General features: G+C 39.2%; 2 protein-coding genes across 6 annotated transcripts in view; both read right to left on the reverse strand.

Annotated features, from left to right (window-relative positions):
* The window catches only part of dapk1 (death-associated protein kinase 1), a 74,916-nt gene extending 53,305 nt beyond the window's left edge, over positions 1 to 21,611 (reverse strand). The window contains exons 1-2 of the mRNA XM_057832023.1: positions 21,468 to 21,611; positions 20,838 to 21,025 (exon numbers count right to left, since the gene is read on the reverse strand). Coding sequence (XP_057688006.1) covers positions 20,838 to 20,899 — 62 coding nt within the window. The 5' untranslated portion in view covers positions 20,900 to 21,025; positions 21,468 to 21,611. The remainder of the gene's footprint in view (positions 1 to 20,837; positions 21,026 to 21,467) is intronic.
* Positions 21,612 to 22,085: 474 nt separating this feature from the next.
* The window catches only part of LOC130913327 (phospholipid-transporting ATPase ID-like), a 45,603-nt gene continuing 42,921 nt past the window's right edge, over positions 22,086 to 24,767 (reverse strand). For 4 of the 5 annotated variants that reach the window (XM_057831846.1, XM_057831847.1, XM_057831849.1 and 1 more), the window contains one exon: positions 22,086 to 24,466. In XM_057831846.1, the coding sequence (XP_057687829.1) occupies positions 24,137 to 24,466 (330 nt within the window). In that variant the 3' untranslated portion in view covers positions 22,086 to 24,136. The remainder of the gene's footprint in view (positions 24,467 to 24,767) is intronic. The other variant, XR_009062757.1, reaches the window with a different exon arrangement.

Raw genomic sequence — 24,767 nt, forward strand, 5'->3', positions numbered from 1 at the left:
ACAGTCTTGTGCTAAATGGAATATGAAATAATAAAAATGTACTTATTCAGGACGACATAGCAAAATTACTCCATAATGGTCAAAACTGTCGACTTCATCTTTACTGTCGCACCTCCCGAACGATATTTTATGACACCTAAATTGGACATACTGTATGTCATTTCCCTTCCCCGGCTTCGGAGAATGTAAACAAACCAAGAGGCGTGACAGCTAGCCGACATGCTAACCCGAACCGAGTGATGTTTCAAAGTCTTCGAAGCGGAAAATTACACATAACTAGCCCGGATGTATTGACATGACGACTGGGTTGTCGATTGTCTTCGCCGGAGAGCAATTTACAGCTCATACCCCGGAGGAGTAGTAGGGCTTGTTTTGGCCACGGTGAATGGAAACCTTTTGAAACTCCAAAAAGGCGCACACGCCTCACCCTAATACAGCAAGATTTTTCTGCATCCGTTTGGCTGGCGTGATGCGAAAAATATACGTATTAATCTGCAAAATCAGATGACTCCTTAGTCATTCTCATACAACAGTACGGCTGTACAGTGGATAGGACTCCTTCTCCCATACACGTCACAGCGCTCTCCTCCTCAATGCAAGACCGAAGCCGGAAGTCACTCATTTTCATGGCGCAGGATTCAAAAAACTAAATAAATATAGTGATCGCTTCCACACACATCCAAGCGGTCCATATCATTCAGGAGCATAAAATACTTCGTGTATTACGAAATAAACATGCTTTTTCGTGTCACATGCACCTTAAGGTGAGAAATTTGACAAGCATATTTTTACATATCTGACAAATATACATAAAGCATTAGAGGAATACGTAAGTAAAGTGCTGACCAAAAGTATTGGCACTCCTGCAATTCTGTCAGATAATGCTCAATTTCTCCCAGAAAATTATAGCAATTACAGATGAGTTGGTAGTAATATCTTCATTTATTTTGATTGCAATGAAAAAAAACAAAAGAGAATGAAATAATGGTAGCAAAACCTTTAGACAAAATAACTGCAAACAACCGCTTCCAGTATCAATCAATGAGTCTCTTACAATGACCTGCTGGAATTTTAGACCATTCTTCTTTGGCCAACTGCTCCAGGTCTATGAGTTTGAAGGGTGCCTTTCCCAAATTGCCATTTTCAGATCTCTCCACAGGTGTTTTATGGGATTAAGGTCTAGACTCAAAGCATGTGTTTTGGATCATTGTCCTGCTGGAAGACCCATGACCTCTGCGGGAGACCCAGCTTTCTCACACTGGGTCCTACATTATGCGGCAAAATTTGTTGGTAGTCTTCAGACTTCACAATGCCATGCACACAGTCAAACAGTCCAGTGCCAGAGACACCAAAGCAACCCCTAAACATTAGGGAACCTCCGCCATGTTTGCCTGTGGGAACGGTGTTCTTGTCTTTGAAGGCCTTATTTTTTCCTGTAAACTCTATGTTGATGCCTTTTCCCAAAAAAGCTCTACTTTTGTCTCATCTAACCAGAGAACATTCTTCCAAAACATTTTTGGCAAACTCCAGCCTTGCTTTTTTTTGTCTCTGGGTCAGAAGTGGGGTTTTCCTGGGTATCCTACCATAGAGTCCCTTTTCATTCAGATGCCGACAGATAGTAAGGATTGACACTCTTGTACCCTCAGACTGCAGGACAGCTTGAAGTTAGTCGAGGTTCTTTATCCACCATCCGCACAATCTTTCGTTGAAATCTCTTGTCAATTTTTCCTTTTCAGTCCACATCTAGGGAGGTTAGCCACAGTGCCATGTGCTTTACACTTATTGATGACATTGCGCACGGTAGACACAGGAACATTCAGTTCTTTGGAGATGGACTTGTAGCTTTGAGATTACCCATGCTTTCTCACAATTTTGCTTCTCAAGTCCTCAAACAGTTTTTTGGTCTTCTTTCTTTTGTCCATGCTCAATGTGGTATACACAAGGACACAGGACAGAGGTTGAGTCCACTTTAATTCATTTTAAGTTGCTGCAAGTGTGATTTAGTTATTGCCACTAACTGTTATGTGCCACAGGTAAGTAACAGGCGCTGTAAATTACACAAATTAGAGAAGCATCACATGATTTTGGAAAGGGTGCCAATACTTTTGACAGGCCCATTTTTGGAGTTTTGTGTAAAATGATAATGATTCAAATTTTTTTCATTCTCTTTTGTGATTTTTCATTGCTAGCAAAATAAAAGAAGATATTACTACCAAAGCATTTGTAATTGCAATCATTTTCTGGGATAAACTGAGAATTAGCTGACAGAATTGCAGTGGTACCATTACTTTTGGCCAGCACTGTAAATAAACATACTATTAATAACTGAAATTGCCTCATACAAGCATTTTAAAATGATATCGGGTAATATCGATATTGGTTTTTCATTATCGGTTTTGGGCTGCTATGCATGTTGCCTTCAAAGTGAATGCCTTTGTACAAGGGCTAGTTACAGCTTACCACAGTTTCTACTTATTATTCACAGAATGTCTATTTGGAAACCCTAAAGTTGTTACATTTATCATTATTAAAGCATCCAGCGGGGCACCAACATACAATTAGCCAAAATATGTTACGTCCACGACCGCATATTTCGGTATCAGGTTGATACCGGTACTGGATCCAATGGTATTGGATTTTTTAACTTGGAAAATTTCGGGATATCAGTTAAAAAGTCATTATCATTATTATTAAACTTTATTAATAACAAAAAACCAAAATATAGAATATAAAATATATAGCAAAAAAAAAAACAAAAAAAAAACTCGAAAGTACTAAAATAAAAAATGATAAAAAGATTCGAAATAATAAAAAAATGAAAATATAGAAAATATATGTATTTTTATTTGAAAATAAAAAATACATTTTAAATTAATAAAACATTTGTTTAATAAAAAGCCAGAATTTATTGATAAAAAAATTATTGGTGAAAAAATATACCAAAACATTATGACAAGGAAAAAGTTGTGAACTGTGATGAGATATAGCCCACAAATATTAGTAGTTTAACAACAAAAAGTCATTCTGGGACTATGTTTCATACAAAATTTTAATAGCATGTAAGATATCACAGGTAAAATGTGAATAAATATGTCATTTTTGTGGGGAAATGTCATCATTTTCATTCACATAGCAAACATTTACAGAAAGTCGGCAAGTTTTCATTTTCCAAGACGAATTTGTAATCCTACATGATTGAACTTTATTAAGTTTAAGTTTATTTAAGTTTTTGTGAAAGTCATAATTCTACAACAAAAAAATGTCAATGTTGTAAACTAAAGGGGTAAATTTATAATTTTTTATAATTAAAAATTACAACAACACATTTTACCCTCTGCTCAAATATAACTTTCCTAACCACGCTGGCAGCTAACAAAATGAATTTCTATGTGGCTAAATGCCATTTGTGTAAAGTGATCACTGAGTGTTTTTGGTCTTTAACTCAGACATGAATATTTCACAAGAAAGATGCTTGCCAGCTTGCTCATGAGTACACAAAGTGCGTGTTAAAACAGTAATGCAAAACATCTCAGTCTTCTTTCCCGCTGCACTTTTGATCCAGACTCTTTCTAAATACTTTCACTCTAGGCAGGCAGAAGATGAACGACGACATTCCACGTGAGATCATTATTTGACTGAACATTAACTCTTTTTTTTCCCACTGGTTTTTCACCCTGAAACTTCCTTATCGCGTCGCTGTATTAACGCCAATACAACAGCTGTGTCAATATAAGATCACGTGCATGCTCAAATAATAAACAGAAAAAAAGCTATTTTCATCCCTCTACTGTGAATTGGAATGAGTTTAGTACTCTTAGACGTCCAGTCCATTTAAACTGGAAAGGTGTTCGTTCATATGGCTGTCATTGGCAGCTAATGCCAGGCAACAAGTTAATTTTGGGGTATTTCACGTCATATCCAATTAATGTTCGGTTACCCGTATTTTTCGGACTACAAGTCACACCTGAGTATAAGTCGCACCAGCCATAAAATGCGCAACTAAGAGAGAAAAAAATCATATAAGTCGCACCGGAGTATAAGTCACATTTTTGGGGGAAATTTACTTGATAAAATCCAACACATAGAACAAATGTTATCTTGAAAGGCAATTTAATATAAAAATACAATAGAGAACAAACAACATGCTGAATAAATGTACAGTGTACAGTGCATGAACAACGAAATGCGAATATACTGTCCTCACTAGGACCCTACGGCTCGGTCCTGGCTTCACAGCGAACTCCCAAATGACGATGCTGGACGTCCGTATAATTTACTGAATCAATTTGGTCCTCGATAGCAAACAGGTTCACATCAACGTAGATGAATGATAATTAGCTGCTCTTACAGCAATGACATAAATGGTTAGCATGCGTTCGCTAGCATTAGCACATCGTTCAAACCACACAACTGGCTCTAAGTGTCCGATCGCGGGTGGAAAACATACAACAACAACAGAAAAGATGATACACACAGGCGTTGCCTCTGTAGAGATATTTTAAAAGCATAAACAATGAACGTAGGTTCGCAGCCGCAGCCGTGTTTCTCTCTGGCTAACTCGCCCACTCACTCACAGCTACGTAGCTGTCCGTCTTCTTCTGGCGTGTGAGCGCTCTTCTTCACGTAAACAAGTGCGAGTGCGCCCCCACGTAGGCGTGAAAGCGCCACAAACTAAAAGCATGCATTTCAATATAAAAAGTCAATAATACAATTGAACACACATTGCCAAAGGCAGAACGCGAACGTGGCCATAGCTATTAAGAGTTATTCAGATAACTATAGCATAAAGAACATGCTAACAAATTTACCAAACAATCAGTGTCACTCCAAAACACCAAAAAAACATGTGAAATGATATGATAATGTGTTAATAATTTCACACATGAGTCGCTCCTGAGTATAAGTCGCACCCCCAGCCAAAATAAGAAAAAAAAAACGCGACTTATAGTCTGAAAAATACGGTACTTCCTTTTCCTTTTGGGGAACTTATGGGTCATTTGAGGCATTTACAGGTCACATCCTTGTGATTTTGGGTCTCTGAAAAAGAAGCGATTCAAGAATGTACACAAATGATTAGGAAGGGACTCAAAATCAACAGGAAGTAGTAACCTGTAAATGCCCTAAAATGAATAGGAAGTGATGTGTAAATGCCCACAAGAGATTCCCTGGTTTCAGTGTCATTGACAGTACTAGACGTCTAGTCCAGTCAAAATGAATTGGATGAGCTAACGTAGACACTATTCTAATGGACAATTTTAAAACGATATATCGATTCTTGGTGGGAGCAAATCGATAATCTTTGCGACGTATACCATTTTCGGTATATTGTCACATCCCTAATGTTGAATATAGTGGCCGATAAGAATATCACAATAGGAACAAAAATGTGTATAAATTGCCTCGAATACATAAAGGTAGTCCCCAGGTTACGAACGAGTTCCGTTCCTTCCCTGGCGACGTAACCCGAATTTCCGCGTAAATCGGAATTAACCCTTTAAGTATCCCGAAATACCCCTAAATCTCAAAACAACTATCCAAAAACATGTATTATACGTCATTGTACATTGTATAGACAGCGAACTAAACTGTAATCTCTCTCTCACTCATCAGCGCGACTTCTTCGTGGGACAAAATGCGCTCTTTCTCGCGTGCATGCATGCGCTCTTCTTTGTGTGCACAAATACGTTCTTTTTTGTGTGTACATGCGCTCATACTCGCGTGCGGAAGTACTACATTATAATCAAGATTATAATCAAATACACATTTCACTATGGATAGTCATAATAATAAAATATAGTCAAAAATAAAATGCTGTGAGGTACAATAAGGTACGGTTTATGCGACAAAAAAAAAAAAAAAAAAAAGACAAAAGACAAAATGGCGGGCAAGACTCCTGCATCGTAAAGTCGACAGACATCACGTAAGTCGGGTACGTCGTAACCCGGGAACTAAGTGTTTATTTTATACAGCAATATCGCATATCGGCAATAATTTATGACACCATATACCGCTCATTAAAATATGTTATTGCGACAGGCCTAACTAGAGGAACTTGACTTGACTTCCGCCTAAGCAGCCAAATTCAAATCATCACCATATTTCAGACGTCTGTGACCTTTGACCCTTTCTCCCTTCTCTCATAATATCATCTACCCCGAGAATTTGAGTTAAATAGGCTAATCCGTTATTGAGTTTTTGTGAAATGCCTTTTCTGACCACCGTGACCTTTACCCACATTAACCCAGAATTTAAACATCTCTTCTTGGGATGTCCCCAATTCCATCACATTATTGGAAATCGGGCCAGTCGCGCCATTTTTCAAAGGATCAGAATCGGGTGAAAAGGATCAGGTTCTTAATTAAAAAATATATATTTGGCGGAAAACGCAGACAAGACTGAAAAAGCAATTTCTGCTCTTGCACCCCTCTTAAAATAAACTGCTGTATTTTAAGCCAAAAGAACTGTTGTGTTTGATAGAACAATATGTCTATTTGCTGCTGTAGCAGATTCATGGCACAATAAGTCCCTGAACTATTTTTAATTTGTCCGTTTTACCCTGGAAACCCCCGTTTACAGAGGTCGCGCAACCGCTTTTGTTTCAACCTAGCCATAAAAAAAAGGTAAGTAATCCTATTTATTATTTGAAATGTCTGTCATTTTTAGCATAGAATCATTGATTGATGTCTAATATTTTGTTTAAAAAAAAAAAAAACGACTTTAAAAATTTATTCACTCGCAAATTTTAAACTTTTAAATAAATTACGTCACATTAAAAAAATTGGCGTCTGTAAATAAGTCACAGATATCTACCTCATAACTATCGCTTAATTGTATTTTTTTGGGTACTGTCGCATTTTCTCCGATATGTTAGATGATAAATAATCAATCTAAACAAAGAAAAAATGACAACAAAAAAAAAAACGTTTAAAAGGGTAAATATATGAAAATGAAAATCTCGACCACTCCTTGATGCCTGCGATTTCTGCATTGCGACCTTTGTCATATTACCATGTTCCACCCATAAAATCCCTCAAAAATCCTGGACCATGGAGTTTTTGGATCGAAAAGAGGTAAGTACGCGATAATATCTCATTAAAATCGTGGCACTTTTATTATGCTCTCGCATGCTCTCACCTCCAGTTAGGGTTTTGCTGTTTAAAAATGAAATTAAAATAATATATATATTTTTTTTTTCTAAATGCCCTCCCGTTCAAAAACTTTCTTCCCCCAGAAAATAGAATTAATAATAAAAAAAATTTTCAGTATCAGCTTTCACTTTGTATCAGCAGATTCTCAAAATCAGTTGATTTGGGTGCAAAAATATGCGATCGGAACATCCCCAATCTCTGGGATTTCATATTACAAACATATTCTGCAAATTTGATAGTAATCCCTTTCTTGATTTATTTTTTACACCCACATATTTCTGACCTCAGTGACCTTTGACTTTTTTTCCCCCAAAATTGAACCATCTCTTCTATTTCATATTACAAACATATCCTGCAAGTTTGATGATAATCCCTATATTTGTTCTTGAGTTAATGCAAAATTCATTTTCTGACCGCTGTGACCTTTGACCTCATGAGATCGCTTAATTGCCACATGCTCTGTTTTTTTCGTGCTTTTCATAGTTTGGATGGCTAAAATTCTTTGACCCTACATAAAATGCGCTGCTCTTATTAGCAACATTGGGATTCTCACGGCAAATGTTGCACCACATTTCTGTGCGAGCATCATTTGCTTCTAGCCATGGTACCTCCTGCAGCCACTTTTCAGCAAAAGTCCTTTTTTTCGGTAGCTCCGGTGACGTCTCTGTCGTCTGTCTGTCTTTTGACGGGGGTGGGGGAACACGGAAATAATTACTCAGTGGGGCCTGCCTCCTTGACATTTTGAGAAGTGATTTTCTTGTGTCCGCCGCAAATACAGTGGTCAGCCATTGGTACGCAAAAGCGTATGGAAAACCGTTGAGGGCCAGCGCGTTTGTCTACGTCCAGTACGCATGCGCGCATGCGGACCACTTATGTGCACCCCTGACCATGATAGTGTCTCTGTTAACTCTATGGCTGCCATTGATGGTCCTAGACGTTCGTTCATTCGAAACCAGAGCATTTACAGCCAGTCTTTCCGATTTTTGGGGCATTTACAGGTTACTTTTTCTTTTTCCTGTTGAGTATTCGTCACTGCTTATTCCAGGGTCACATCCTGTTCTGTAACCCAAAACCAACAAGAAGTGAGCCATAAATGCCTCAAAATAAACAGTAAGTGACCCTGAAATGCACCAAATTCAAAAGGAAGTGATTGAAAATCAACAGCAAATGACCTGAAATACCCCCAAATTAAACTCATTGCTTGCCATTGACCGCCATAGATGGGGGTACTGCCAGTAAATGTATTGGACGTCTACTACAGAAAACCTCACAGCAGAAGAATGAAAATAGCTTGTTTTTCTGTTTATTAGTTGTTTTGTAGAATATCCTACAATGATTTCCTGATCAAGGTATTGATAATCGTTGTATCACCATTGTGAGATCATCGTTATCATGAGCTTTGTATTGCAAATCGTATCGTATTGTATCGTGAGGTACCAAGAGGTTCCCACCTTTAATTAGGATAGAATAATATTTCTCCTCGAACAAAAAACAACAAAAATTCAACTTACTCCCAAAATCTGTGCACCAATGTCACATTTTCAATGGTGTGCTCTGACTGTATGAAAAGTGTTGGCCTACGAACCAGCTATGTATTGTCTTTGAACTGACAATGTGGTGATGTAGCTAATGTTAACGTTTTGCTAACTAGCAGCCAGCCGGCGGCGTTCACAACCCACTCGGCTGCACTGTTTGTATGTGTGTGGCGTGTGCGTGGACCACAAAACAGTTACGCAACCGCCGCACCATTGTGTACCGGTAGAAAGTGTAACCAGGCAACGGGATTGAGAAGTGAGAAGAGGAACCGCCGGCTGCTCGGAGGAAGGAAGAGGATGATGGATTATCAACGCCGTGTAAATCAAAAACCCACAGCTGTCGGGATATAACGAGGATTTTTTCATGAGCTCATTATTGCCCAGAGGGCAGCGCCGGCTGTTGCCTCATTGTCTGCCATTGACAGGGACAGGCGTCCATTCCATTTGAACTGCGAGGTCACTCAGTTCTTCACTTTGTTTTCATGACCTTGCGCCTATCAGTGGGAGTTAATGCCGAGCACATCATAGCATAATTGGCATCCTCGAGGACTGACAGGAATGCCATCAGACACATCAGGGACACGTGACACCAGCAAAGCTCAGCGGGAGGTCACAGAGTAGACTCAAACTGTCAAAATACCTCAAACGCAGCCATTGTCGACCTCCATTTTGTGATCGCTGTTGTTCATCTCGATCAGAAATTTGATCACTACTAAAAATAATCACTTCAAGGGTCGTGATTGTTACTCATTGTCTGCCATTAACTGCACTAGACGTCCAATCCATTTTGACTGTGAGAGGCACATGAACAAATGTTCAGAACTCCAAATTAAGATGGTTTGGACACCTAACACCATCAATGACACCGAAAGAGGAACATTCACAGCCAGTTTAAATGAATTAGACGTCTATTGTTGTCAGTGGCTGGCAAGTAGTTAAACACTATGACATTTTATCCATTCGGGTCCATCTGTCTGTTAGGCATGTGCCGGTATGATAACCTTAAGCCAAAATATCACGGTTTCACCGTATTGAGATTACAGCTCTAAAATGTGTTACTTTGAGATATCTGCGTTTAAAAAAAAAAAATCCATTGAATAGGATTCTTTTTGAAAACATATTTGCAAATAGGGACATAAGTATAATGTTAAGTTGAAATACATTTTAGAAATATATAAATATTCTAAATAAAATTAAAATAAATGCAGTTCTTCAGGTGATCCTAAACCCACAACCACAGCTCAACATTATTACCATCAGAACAAAAATAATTGAATTATTTTCCATAAAAAGCACGTGTGTATGACTCGTATCATGTTTACATTACACACACTCTCTTTCTCAACACAGCCAGTTGCCAGAGAGAAAAAACACCACGTTTTACTACCGCTAGACACACTAAACACGCCTAGGCATGTGCCGGTATGATATTTTGACGGTACGATAACCGTGAGCAAAAATACCACGGTATCACGGTATTGCAATTGTAGCTCCAAAAAATTTTGAGATTAGGGGTTTGACATTGAGGTTAAAAAAAAAAAAAAAAAAAAAAAAAACTTTTTTCCATTGAACAGGATTTTTTTTTCAGACCATAGTTGCAAATTGGAACATGAATATATTGTTAAAATAAATAAATTATCAATAAAAAATATATATATTTTAAATAAAATATAGCTTATAGACTACACTCACAGCCACAGCTCAAGTTGCTCAAGATTAGAGCAAGAACAAAATAATTTCTATAAAGTAAAAACACTTCTGAATAATAATAAAAAAAAAAAAAAGAAATTATACTGCATGACTTTTTTTTCAGGATGGAAAAGCTTAAGTGAAGTTTCACCATTTTCAGCCACTGTGTCAACTCTAGTCAACATGATGTCATGCCTTTGTTTTAAAAAGAAACAAAGAATTCATAAGTTAGTTAAACATGTATAAGTTAGTTAAAACGTCAATATTGTTGTGGAAAGGTTTCATCTAAAAAAAAAATTTTTTTTTTTAAACATTGGGAGTGAGACCTCTCCTTGATCCAGCGAACGTGGATTTGTGCTTAGGGCAAGATCGTCTTTCGCAATTAGCGATCTTTGACGCAGTCACTTTTTCTCCTTCATTCAAGCAAATCAAGCTTGTTTTCTCACTCTGCGGCAGTCACACTCAACGAAGTTACTCTCCCAGCTAAGCCTAGGCTAACATTCATCTTTGTAAGCTTTTAGTTAGTTTGTATATTGAATTTGAAAGGAAAATGTGTGTTTGTTTTTGGCGAACTTTTACCACAGTGCTAATCTGTTGAAGCTACTCACATGGAAAAATCTAATTGAGCAACATTTTAAATGTATTCATGTTGTATATTACACTTAGCACGATTTGAGAGCTCAATAAATTGAAGAACAGTACGCCTTATGTTTGAAGTATTTGTTTTTGGGTTAGCTGGCTGGCTAGCCGATAGCGTCACTTTCACACACAGCAACAAACGGGAGGGGGTGAGCGCTGCAGCGCCAAGCCGCTTCTGGCTTCATTTTTGACACAAGAAAAATAGCGAATACCGCACTACGGTCTGACGGAAAATTTTAGTGGTTTTGAAACCACGACGTTTTCACACCACGGTAAACCGTGAAACCGGTAACCGGCACATGCCTAAACACGCCAGAATTAACTCTCGTAGCTGGTGGGAATCGTTCATGACAGAGTTTACTAACCTACAATTTTGTATAAATGCGAAATCATATTGGAGGTATTGCCTTCTCGGCAGCTACCCTCCTCCTCTTAGCCGCGGCTGTCTAACTTTTCTGTAGCTGAACTCCAGCCAACGTGTCGCACAGCTGACTAACTGACACTGAGCAACGACCGGTGGGAGAGGGTTGAGCCTTGCAGCTGCAAGCGAGTGATTTCTCCATGCATTTTTGGGACATAAAATACCCTAATACCGTAGGGACGATATGACGGAAAATTTTTGCGGTTTTGAAACCTTGACGTTTTCATACCATGGTATACCTTGAAGCCGTTAATCGGCACATGTCTACTGTCTGTTTGCTGGTGTTTAAAATAACTCAAGAATGAATAAACTGAGTATTATTAAAATTGCAAATGTTTGTAATATGAAACGAAAGAGGTGATTAAATGTTGGGGTAAAAGTCAAAGGGCAAAGGTCACAAAGTTCAGAAATATGTGCTCAAGATCATTCAAGAACAGATAAAGGGATTACTGGCAAACTTGCATGATATGTTTGTAATATGAGCAGAAGAGGTACGTAAAATTTGGGGTAATGAGGTCAAAGGGCAAAGGACACAAAGGTCAAAAATATGTTTGTGCTCAAGATCATTCAAGAACAGATGAAGAGATTACCGTATTGGCCCGAATATAAGACGGCCCCGATTATAAGACGACCCCCTCTTTCTCAAGACTCAAGTTTGAAAAAGACTTTTTGAACACCGAATTAGTTTTTATATAGAAAATAATTACAGTACATCTGAAACAAATGATTATAACAATATATTTGAAAGAAAAAGCATGTTATTTTGCCTCATTCAAATCTTAATATCTGAACATTTAAATATGTAAACTAAAGTGCAATCACATTCGCAAATGAATGGTTTATTTACATTTCAAAAACCAGAAGCCAATCTATTGTGATAAAACAACAAAATTGCAATAACTGCATTAACCATCAAAGTGAGGTCCAACTGTAACTGTAGTCTTGAAACAAATCTGAATAAGGAAAAACATCGCAATAAAATAATGCAAACTGGTTAAACTTGAGAGTAGCAGAGATCGGTCATGACAGAACATTACTCCTCAAGTTCAACATTCGCTTCAATGATATCTGGCGCCATCTACCGTCGTGAATGGGTATAATGCCTAGACCCCGAATATAAAACGACTTCCACTTTTTCAGTCAATGCAAAAAACACAGTCTTATATTCGTGCCAATACGGTATTATCAAACTTGCATGATATGTTTGTAATATGAGCAGAAGAGGTGCGTAAAATTTGGGGTAATGAGGTCAAAGGGCAAAAGTCACAAATGTCAGACATACAGTATGTGTGCCCAAGATCATTCAAGAACACAAAAGGATGATTATAAACTTGCATGATATGTTTGATATCAAACAGAAGAGGTGATTAAAATTTGGAACGATGAGGTCAAAGGGCAAAGGTCACAGACGTCAGAAATGCCTGGGTTCAAGATTTCAAACTTTCAGGATATATTTCTAATATGAAATGGAAGAGATGGTTAAATTTGGACTAACTAGCTCAAAGGTAAGAGTGGTCAGAAACGGAATTTTGCTAAAACCTTTTAACAATTTTATTACTTCATAATAAATTATAATTATTTTTTCAAAATACAGGCATGAATAGTAAAAATAAATAAATAAATGAATAAATAAAAAATAACATTACAATAATATAAAAATACAGAGACCTGGCATCCACAAATAGGGACATCACATTTTGAGTTTTGTTGGTTGCCATTGACAGTGATAGACAGTAGAGCTGTCCCGACTAGTCGACGTTGTCAACGTCATCGATGACGTAAATGCGTCGACGGGCAAAACATACCGTTGACGGGTAATGACGGGTTAAAAAAAAAAAAAAAAATTACATGCGGATAAAGTTTAGAATGGCGGGCGCTCGCGATACAAGCGGTTGTTACTGGCACCCCCAAGGGTGCTGCTGTTATTTCAATGTGACCGGCGTTGTCAGATTGAGCAAAGAGGAAGAAAGTGGGCGAGCGAGCGAGAGAGAGGGAGCGAGATCGGTGAGTCGGAAAAGTGCGCAGGTAGCGCCGAGTTGAGTGGCTTCATACCCCACGTTTTTGTTTTGGTCAATAAAAGAATCCATAAAGAGCCATCCGACGCCTCTCGGTGTTTTTATGCACGCCGCCACCTTCCTGAGGAGGAAATCGGACGAACCCAGACGAACCGACGACAACGAGCCAAGTGAATCGTCGGTGAGGAGTTAAAAACACCGCCAATTTCCAAAAAGGGCAGAGTTGGTAACACGTGAAAGCGGCATAAAGCCAAAAAAGCGGACCAGAATAGCCAGAGCCTGGAATTATTTCAAGGAAGATATGGAGGGTGCCGCTTTGTGTACACTTTGCTAAGCTGAGCTCGCATACCACGGTAGCACGTCGGCTATGAACGAACACTTGAAGCGCCGTCACCCAAGTGTAATTTTTGAAGACAACAAGAAACAACAAGCTAGCGGATTGTAAGTCCATACAACTTTTTTAAATGGAACTTGCCTTTATGTGCATCGTATCAACGTGCATTTTTATTTAATAAAATAATTAATATAACTATATATATTTTTTTAATTATTATTAAATTTATTAGGATCATGGAAGCTCCCACTTGGGGAAAATATATACATATATCCTGTATATACATAATATAAAAAATATATATATGGAAACACCACTGGCCTGCTTACTGTAATCCATGACTGCACTGATGTTATTCAATATAAAGTTTTACATATAGTAGTATACTATAAAATTAATACTATATATTTATTTTTTGTTACTGTGGGTATGTGTGCCTTTCATTCAAAATAATTGTGGTAATATTTCAGTGTGCCCTCTATTTATTTTCAGGTTAAAACAAACAAAAGTTTAACAGTTTTTCCCATCCCCCAAAAATGCGGAATGCACACCAGAAAAAGCATCTGAACTCACACAAAGTATTCTGAAAATGGTTGTCCGGGACATTGCAATTCATTTTAACATTTAGAAATATATAGACAATGACATACCACAAAAAGAGTAAGAATTGTTTTGACTCCTGTTAAAGAGGTTAAGTCACAGTGTTTCCGTTTACATTTTTTTGCACTTGTTAATGCCAGCAGCATTTGACCTCATTGTTTGTGATTTATTATTGGTATTTGTTATTTATTTATACGTTAATAAAGAATTTAGGTGTTCCAAAATGTTTTTTTGTGAATTAATAAGCTTCTCCAAAAATTTCATTATTACAGTAGTTTAAAAAAAAAAAAAATTTGATTAGTCGACTAATCGTAAAAATAGTCGGCTGACTAATCGGGAGGAAATTAGTCGTTTGGGACAGCCCTAATAGACAGTTATTCCATTTGAACTGGGAGGGCTGACAGTGAATGAACGTCATTGTCAGACCTCCCAGTTCAAATGGATTGGACGTCTACTGGCGACAAAAGTATTGAAATTCAAAGCAGAGGGATGAATAAAGCCACAGGATTGGACGTCACGCATCATAAATGGCACTGAAAGATTTAACTATTGATACTGTGCCTACAGTTGTGGTCAAAAGTTTACATACACTTGTGAAGAACATAATGTCATGGCTCTCTTGAGTTTCCAGTTACAGTGATACCTCAGCTCACGAACGCTTAAGCTCACGAACTTTTCGCCTCAAGAACATTAAATTCGTGAGCATATAGTCTCTGCTGACGAACTAGTTTTCGGCAGACGAACCAAACCACGCGGTCGAACAGCGCCACGAGAAGCTGACGCACGCTCACGGCGTCCCAGTTCGTCCCCTCCCTTTCGTTGAGTGCGGACGTGGTTTGTGTTTGATAGACATTTTGGACCATATTGAGTGTACTTTTGCTATTATGGGACCGAAAAAGACCCCACCACAGGCTAGTGTTAAGCCTAAGAAGACATTAAAGAAAATAAGGTATATTTTTGTGTAGTTTTAAGGCTTTTTTAGTAGAAAATTATGTTTTATGGGGACCTGGGAACGGATTATTCTCATTTTAATGGTTTCTTATGTTCGGAAGACGAACTTTTCGCCTTACACACACTTTCTGGGAACCAATTATGTTCGTGAGCTGAGGTATCACTGTATTTCTACAACTCTGATTTTTCTCTGATAGAGTGATTGGAACAGATACTTCTTTGTCACAAAAAACATTTATGAAGTTTGGTTCTTGTATGACTTTATTATGGGTGAACAGAAAAAAGTGATCAAATCTGCTGGGTCAAAAATATACATACAGCAGCGCTAATATTTGGTAACATGTCCCTTGGCCATTTTCACTGCAATTAGGTGCTTTTGGTAGCCATCCACAAGCTTCTGGCAAGCTTCTGGTTGAATCTTTGACCACTCCTCTTGCCAGAATTGGTGCAGTTCAGTTAAATTTGATGGCTTTCTGACATGGACTTGTTTCTTCAGCATTGTCCACAAGTTCTCAATGGGGTTTAAGTCAGGACTTTGGGAAGGCCATTCGAAAACCTTAATTCTAGCCTGATTTAGCCATTCCATTACCACTTTTGATGTGTGTTTGGGGTCATTGTCCTGTTGGAACACCCAACTGCGCCCAAGACCCAATCTTCGGGCTGATGATGTTAGGTTATCTTGAAGAATTTGAAGGTAATCCTCCTTCTTCATTATCCCATTTACTCTCTGTAAAGCACCAGTTCCATTGGCAGCGAAACAGCCCCACAGCATAATACTACCACCACCGTGCTTGACGGTAGGCATGGTGTACTTGGGGTTAAAGGCCTCACCTTTTCTCCTCCAAACATATTGCTGGGCATTGTGGCCAAACAGCTCGATTTTTGTTACGTCTGACCACAGAACTTTCCTCCAGAAAGCCTCTCAGTCCATGGAGATGCAAAACACGCTTGACTGTGGACACTGACACCTGTGTTCCAGCAGCTTCTAATTCTTGGCAGATCTGCTTTTTGGTGATTCTCGGTTGAATCTTCACCCTCCTGACCAATTTTCTCTCAGCAGCAGGTGATGGCTTGCGTTTTCTTCCTGTTCGTGGCAGTGACAAAACAGTGCCATGCACTTTATAGACCCTACTCACATGACATCACAACCACGCCTCCGCACCATATTGTCCGTCTACTCGTCGTGTTGATGCATTACCGCTACGTAAATTCCTCCTATTATGGCGTGTTTTTCTGCTCGTTAACATTAATAATCAAAATGGTGAAGGCGTGTGTGGCGGTTGGTTGCAATAACAGAGAAGAAAGACGGAGAGACTTGAAGTTTTACCGTATTCCGAGAGACCCGGAGAGGAGAGCGAGATGGACTGCTGCAATTCGACGAGAAAACTGGGCTCCAAACGATTACCACGGATTATGTAGTAGTCATTTTATATCTGGTAAGATGCATTTAATATATATTTAGAGGGTTTGGGGCTGACAACCACAATTAAGATCATTGCGAGGCTAATCGCCGACAACATACAGTTTCAAATTCAAGATGCTTATTTCTTCCACCATCATTACATTTTGAATAATATTTAGCTGGTACCAAGTGAAAGAAGCTGGCCTCGTCTACGGATCATCAGTTAAACAGGTGTGTCCAAACCTTTTGCAAAGGGGGCCAGATTTGGTGTGGTAAAAATGCGGGGGACTACCTTGGCTGATTTACATAGAACAATATATTTAAACAAATTTTAGCAAAGCCCTTCTGTGTGTCACATTTGCTTTATTATTTTTTTAAATTCATAATTTCAACAGTCTCGTCTTTGTGGCTTTCTCTTTCAACACTCGGACTCTTGCGAAATACTGCTGCTGTGAAAAAATAAACTAACTTCAAGTTGCTATAATTTCTCGCTGCGTATCTTCCCTGTAATGTTGTACATGTCAGCGTGTCTTGTTTAGTAATATTGCGTCACATCGAACTCTTTGAAAACAGCGACTGTCTCTTTGCAAATGAGGCAGACACAGTTGTTGCGTGTTTTATTGAAGAAATAGTCCAATATCCTTGAAGCGTCGGCCATCGCAGTCAACTTTTTTTTTTTTTTTTGATTGTCGCCATTTTAGAAATCACACAGGGTTATGTTGCTTAGAGTGCTGCTCTTAAAGTTTTTCAAACTTTCGTGAGAATAGGCTGATTTTGTGTGGACAAGATAGTTGTAGATATCAGGGTAGCAGATGTCAGGCAGAGAGGGCGAAGACAGCGGGTCGAAAAATATCGATTTAGGCATGAAATATGGATCTGGCGAATGGATAGACTGAAGCTTTTCCACATAACGCCTTTTATGCAACGCATCCAATGAGTTTACAGCGTCTGAAAGCACCGGGGCTTCCATGAATTGCTCTATAAACTGAACGACTAATTGAAACCATTGAGAATAGGGCTAAACAGAGAGGGACAATATGGTGGCCGGATACAGCGACACGTCATTCTGTGACGTTGGTGAGTAGGGTCTATACTTACAAACAATTGTTTGCACTGTTGCTCTTGTGACCAGCAGCTGCTTTGAAATGGCTCCAAGTGACTTTCCTGACTTGTTCAAGTCAATGATTCGCTTTTTCAGATCCATGTATGTATATTTTTGACCCAGCAGATTTTTTTCTTTTCACTTTTTCTGTTAACCCATAATAAAGTCATAAAAGAACCAAACTTCATGAATGTTTTTTGTGACAAAGAAGTATCTGTTCCAATCACTCTATTGGAGAAAAATCAGAGTTGTAGAAATAACTGGAAACTCAAGAGAGCCATGACATTATGTTCTTCACAAGTGTACGTAAACTTTTGACCACAACTGTATATGACCCAAAAAAGTGATGTCCATTTGTGTGTGAAGTTGTTTTTTTTTTTTTAATGACTGAAATTAGCCACTTGCCAAACAAACGGTTAAATTCGCATTTGATTGACTTTTAACGTTTGGTCGTGTTCTGAACTGGAACTGGACCACTTTGCATTTAATACATATTTGTCGATTTATTATCGTCAAGATCGTGCGAGCTTTCCATGTGATGGAGGAGGAAGAGATGGTAATGGTGGGAGGTGAGGAAGGCTGGATGGAAGGGGTGGGGGGGCACCAGCTGTCTAGCCATCATCATCTCCTGCCTAAAATTGCAGCAAAACTGACATTTTGCTGTTTTTTCTAAGGTGCTCTCATGATTTCATAACAAAGTCCGGTGACCTGCTCGCACATGAAATGACATCATGTGACATCCTTATTACTTCACTGCTCAAGGTGCAAGGATTTGTCGCGATAAAAATGGCACGTCAGAGAGTCCAAATGAACAGCTACTACTTGTAGTACTACAAGAGGGGGATGATACTCGGCCCCTCCACCCAGTCATGCCAGCCCTGGTGAAAGGGGGTTGAATGTAGGTCAGTGGGTGCATGCCTGCCATTAGCCATCTAGTACTTCTGCCTTTTACACAGCACTTATTCGATAACAGGCTTACTGTTCATGTAGTACTACTCACTATTAACGCTTGACAAAGATTGACGTCCAATTGTGTAGTCATCCCTCTGCTGTGAATTTCAATGAGTTTATCACTAGTAGACGTCCAATCCATTTGATCTGGGAGACTCATTTGTTCATTGGCTGCCAATCAAATGGATTGGAGGTCTATCACTGTCAGTGACAGCCAGTGGGTTATACTAAGTGATTTTGGAGGCAATTCGTGTCACTTCTGTTGATTTCGGGGTCACCTGTGCGATATTCAGGCAGTTCTGGGTTTTTTCCTGTTGAGTTTGTCATTTCCTGTTAAATGTCCATTCATTCGCTGCCAACCCTCTTAATTCAAATGGATTAAACATCTATCGCTGTCAATGGCAGTCAATGAGTTAATATTGTGGCTTACACGAGCTCTAATGTGATGTATGCCTATGTGAATGCCATGTCTTTAACTCATTTGCACCCAAAAACGTATAAATACGTTCTATTTTTAATTGTTTCAGTGTTTTTTTTTCACAAGACACATCTCTGGGTTCTGATTCAACTTAGCTCCAAAGTACAAAGCTGAAAATCCATTTTAAAGCAATAAAACTGGCCACTGGAGGGCAGTAGCGCATTTGGTAAGACCCGCAACCCGATTCAACGAACGGCCAGGCCGCACGGCTGGGGCGCCAGCGGAAGACGACCGAATGGACGTCCAGGATGCCAGGCGGTGGACGACCAGGCAGAACAACCGGGAAGACGCCTGGGATGTCAGGCGCTGGACGACCGAGCAGAACGACCGGGACCACCAGTGCAGCGGACGATGCCGTTGAGTCCGTGCTGCTTGCCGAGCAGAGCACGCGCTGCCGTGCTTGGCCATTCGCCCCCGCACCCTCCAGCGTTCCGCACGGAAACGCGCACGGCCAAACCAGTTCCACCCCAGGATCACAAGTTCCCCAAGCGAACTCTGCCACGAGGCAGTGGTCACCACAAAAGAAAGACTAAAAAAAATCCATCTTTATGAGACAGGCAGCAATGAGGGAAAAGTTTACCCCGGCTGTCGCAGCCACAACAGCGTCATCTCTCAGTTAGTTATGTGTAAATAAATTGTAACTTTGCTAGCAAAAGCTCTATTTGTCTTGTCGTTTGTGTTATTTTGTAAAAGGAAAACATTATTCAGATGTTTGGGATGTAACGAAAGCAAAAATTAGCTGTGTTAAAGTCAAAGTTATGTTTGAAATGTACAAAAAGCTCAATTTCTCAGTTTTTTTCATCAGAAATAGGAAATTAATCAAACTAAGCTATTTTCCAAATTCTGATTTCTAAAGAATGGAAAACGATATGAACTAACTTTTTTTTCCTGCTGAAAGAAGAGAGTCCAATCTTTCTTTTGGTGGGTTCTGTGTTTATATAACAATGGGACAGAATTTTCTGTGGGCCTTGCAAAATCAGTCAAAATCCGGTAAAACGGCCGGGAGTGAAGGGGGTTGCACCGGTGAAAATGGCTGGGAGTGAATGAGTTTTATATATATTATATATATATATATATATATATATATACATACATACATATATATAATCTCACACCTTTAATCATTATTTTCATTTGTTTCTCATGAATAAAATAATTTCTTTTCTGACGTCTGCCATCTTTGACCGTTGACCTCACTCTCCCAAAATGTAATCACCTGTTCAGTTTCATATTGCAAATACATAAACAATACAAACATATCCTGCAATTTTGATAATACCTTTATTCGTTCTTGAGTTTTTTGAACACCAACATAATTTTGACCTCTGTCACCTTTGACCTCACTCTTTAAAACGAAATTATGATTCCTTAAATATGTGCATCACTAATAGGCATCAATAACAGCCAATGAGTTAATCTGTGACCAAAAATTTCAAAGAAGCCATGGCAACACAGTACATCATATTTCCATCTCTGCATCAAATTTTCTCTATTGATTTTGACTGAGCCCTTTCCCTCAGACTGGTAAAACAAGTGCAAAATTGATTTTAGGTGAAAGCGTCCGTGACTCACCTGCCCAGCTCGTCTCCGATCTCATAAAACTCCTCAACATTCTCCTGCTTAAAAACAGTCATGTTGTGAATGCACTTTGAGGAGTGATGGATGCTTCCTAGCGGGGAGACGGAGAGGGGGTGCTTGTCACAGCGGCATGCCGCACAAGACACGCTCGTGTCCGGCTACCCTCCTCCCCATGCTCGGGCCTGGATTGGAGAGATGGAAAGACGAATGTAAATCAAATGTCGCGGAGCTGTCAAAGCCCTCACAACTCCGAATAAAATGGGATAAGCCACCCTCTTTCAGTACACTCTTGTCTGTAGAGGGCGGGTCGGTGCGCGGTCACGAACGTGGCCGAAAAAGGCGACACATGAGCGGTAACGTCTGGAACACACCCCGCTTCAGCTTGTGGTAGCCATGGGAGACCCGAACCGCGGTGCAACCTATCTACTCCCTTTTCTTCTTTCTCGAGCCGCTAGCTCGAGTCATTGCGGTGAAATAATGTTAATGTTTAAGATCAATTTTCCTGCTGAAATTAACCCAAAATGAGACGAGCGTCGCTTTGGTCGTTGGCCGAACTATAAAGGTGCACTTCGATAAAGAAGACAGGGTTGGAGGGAGGAAGTAAAGAGGAGCGGAATGCCATACCCCGGTAGCCGAGTCCAGGCGAAGGTACTTGGGGTTTTCTCCTGGAGCCTTGTGGACACCCTCGGTCGTCGGTTGACGGCGGAGGAGGACGACAAAACGTCGCCGTGAAATGAAATCAACCTTCACAATGCAAACGACAGTGGGCGACCGGTGCTGCGTTCAATAGCCAGTGGGGAAATTGAGAAGCCTGTACGCATAAGCATGCAGAAAAAAAATCGCAGTGCTTACGTTTTACCTTAAAATAAATGCCTGTTCCATTACTAACAATGTTTGATAATACAAATTATATCTATTAAACGCTGAAATGCCCGTTTCAATCGTAAAATTCTGAATTACTACATTTTGTGTGCACCGAAGGCAACACTGCTCAATTTGGAAGACACAAGACAACAGGAAAGCAGTACATCAAGCGGACATTTCATTAGGCACGCCTAGAACTGTGTAAACGAGTACATTATTAATTATTGTGTATTATTACAAATCGATTTTATTATGAATATGTGATGCTTTTTTGCGGCTATTTATCCAGTTAAATCTACACAAAGTTTTGCAAGGGTTATAGCGCCACCTGGCCTTCACAAGTCGTATGTCTCATTATAAAGATGACAAAACACGATATCCCACTTAAAAAAAAGATTTATTGTCAATATATTGCAGCTCTTGGTATAAAAACATACAAAACATTGTATTATATTAGAAAAAACTCATAAGTCCACAATAAAGCATGTATTAAATTTTTTAAACAGCATGATGGATATGTGCATAGTCGAAGGAAGGTATATAGATAAATAACATTCATGTATATGAGAATCATACATGATCATACACATCGTACATGAGTTTGCAGCGTTGCTTCATATTGATTTTCCAGTATAAACAAGTAGGAATGGGCATCATATTCGTGTAATTATTGCATAACCATGTCAGATAGCAAGACAATATCAATAAAAATACAAGTTAATTACCAGGAAATTATATATTTTTCCCCTCATCATTTTATTTTCGGTCCATTTTCGATATCTATTGCCTTTGATGAATGCCAACTTTTTATTTCTATTCCTACTATTTTTTCTTTGTACGCATAAAAATGAGCTATAAATATTTCAACTTTATCACGAGATATTTAACAAATGAATTCTTGTAAAATGAGAAAACTTTCCTTCATAAGAGTAATACCTTGTTTTGGTATTAAAGCAAAATTAACAATTTGATGAAAAAAATCCAATCCAATCCATTTTAACTGGGAGGGTTGAATGAACGATTGGACGTCTAGCACTGTCAATGGAACTGAAATATTTTCCAGTGTACTCACTGCCTGACCAACAGAGAGCAAGGAGAAGGAGGGAGGGAGCGAGAGTGAGACTACGCGATCGGCTCGGGACAGCTCATCTGTATTATTATTTTCTTTAATCGAAAAAAAATCTGCGATTGACTTAGGGCACGAAGTTTTAGGCGTTAAGTAGCGAGGGATCACTCTACAGTGTATCACCTTTTCGAGATATTGTCATACCCCTAATCACTAATGTGTATTACTGTTTTTATCTATTCTGCTTCATTTTTTATCAGCATTGTATAAATTTATAAATATATTTAAAATTAGAAAACATAAGAAGTCGATATTTAAAAAAAAAAAAAAAAAAATCGACAACCAAAAATGGTCACTTGCAACATGAAGGGTTAAGTCAACTTTTGAACAGCTGTCCTCTGTAAAAACAGTTATGGCTGACTGAATCAGTTATGGCTCATTACAAATTCAAAGTGGTCACTTGAGATGTAAATCTCGAAATTTAGACAACAATCCACACAAAAAAAAAATCACTTCTTACTATGAGAAGGAAACATAATTGCGATAAATAACTTCTATCGACTGACCAATAGATCAAATATGAGCCATTAGGAAAAGTGGTTGGGAAAAAGTTAGTCTACAAATGGGATCAAAATGATGATCCATTTACCAGTTTTGCTGAGATTCCGCATCAGAAACATACTGTAACGTACATGTACATACAAATATACTGTATATAGTAAAGTACAAAATGGTTTAAGGCAGCGTGGCTTTGCTTCTTTCATTCGTCAAAGCAGAGCTGGGGAATTTTTTGTGTTTCACTTAACGGCATGAAATATGATTGGAATTAGAGATGAAAACCTCTGGGTACCTTACGATACGATTTGCGATACATGATAACGAAGATCTCACAAGATGGCGATACAACAATTATTTTTACATGAGTCAGGAAATCATTCTACAATATTTTACTATAGAAGTAATAAACCAAATAACAAGTTATTTTCATCCTTCTGCTGTGAATTGAATTGTGTTTATCAATAGTAGATGTTCAATCCGTTTGAAGTGGGAGCGTACTATTTTAGAAATAAATCGCACCATTTTCTGCGATTGTGTTTAATCACAATTTATCAAAAATTGGTCAGCTGCCACAGGAAGTACATAAAACATCCTTAACTGCAATTGACATTATTTTCTAAATATTTAATGAATAAACTCTCACCTTAAAAACGTTCACTACAAGTTTAACTTTTTAACTCACAAGTGTGTGCAAATTCCCCGGCGCTGCTTTTTACGTTTTCACTCCCATCCATGGTTAAAAAAGTTTGTAAACATAAAGACACTTTGTCCTACGTCTGGTCTTTGGCGTAGCGCCGACAAGTGGTCAAAGAGCGGCATCGCTGATGGTCCGATACATTTGCAGTGAAGTCACCTCCACCTCCTGCACCTTGGCGTTCTGGGCGCGCCCCGTCGGACTGTACCCGGCTGAGCGGCCCATGGGGCTGAAGCCCGTTGTGGCGCGCCCCGTGTGGGCGAAACCTGAGGAGCGGGCCGGCGCAGGTCGGCGCAGGAAGCGGCCTGAGGTCACTAGGTCGCCGTAGCCCTGCGCGTGCGAGAAGGCGTAGCCGGAACGCCGCGAGCTAGTGCGGCGGATTCGTGTGCGACGAGGAGGCGGGGGAGGCGACGCCTTGGCCTGTCGGACCTTGAACATGACCTAAAAAGAATGTTGAGCATTTTAATAGGAGGCATTTTATCAGCAGTGTAAGAACCGCTTGTGGCCTGAACTTATATTTAACGAGAAGATGCAATTCCTGTAGAAATGAAGTCGGGAGCTTGCTGTGCTGGTCGGTAAATTTTTCACAATTTCCATCGAAATTGACGAATATATCTGTCCTTGCCATTGACGTATATGACAGTCATTAGCATAGCCCTTACTCTAACAGTTTCTTACCGTAACCGTAAACCTACAGTTGAAATGAGTCTTGCTATTAAAGTATGATTGGAAATAAATGGGG

Source organism: Corythoichthys intestinalis, chromosome 3, assembly GCF_030265065.1.
Source record: "Corythoichthys intestinalis isolate RoL2023-P3 chromosome 3, ASM3026506v1, whole genome shotgun sequence".
Taxonomy (NCBI): domain Eukaryota; kingdom Metazoa; phylum Chordata; class Actinopteri; order Syngnathiformes; family Syngnathidae; genus Corythoichthys; species Corythoichthys intestinalis.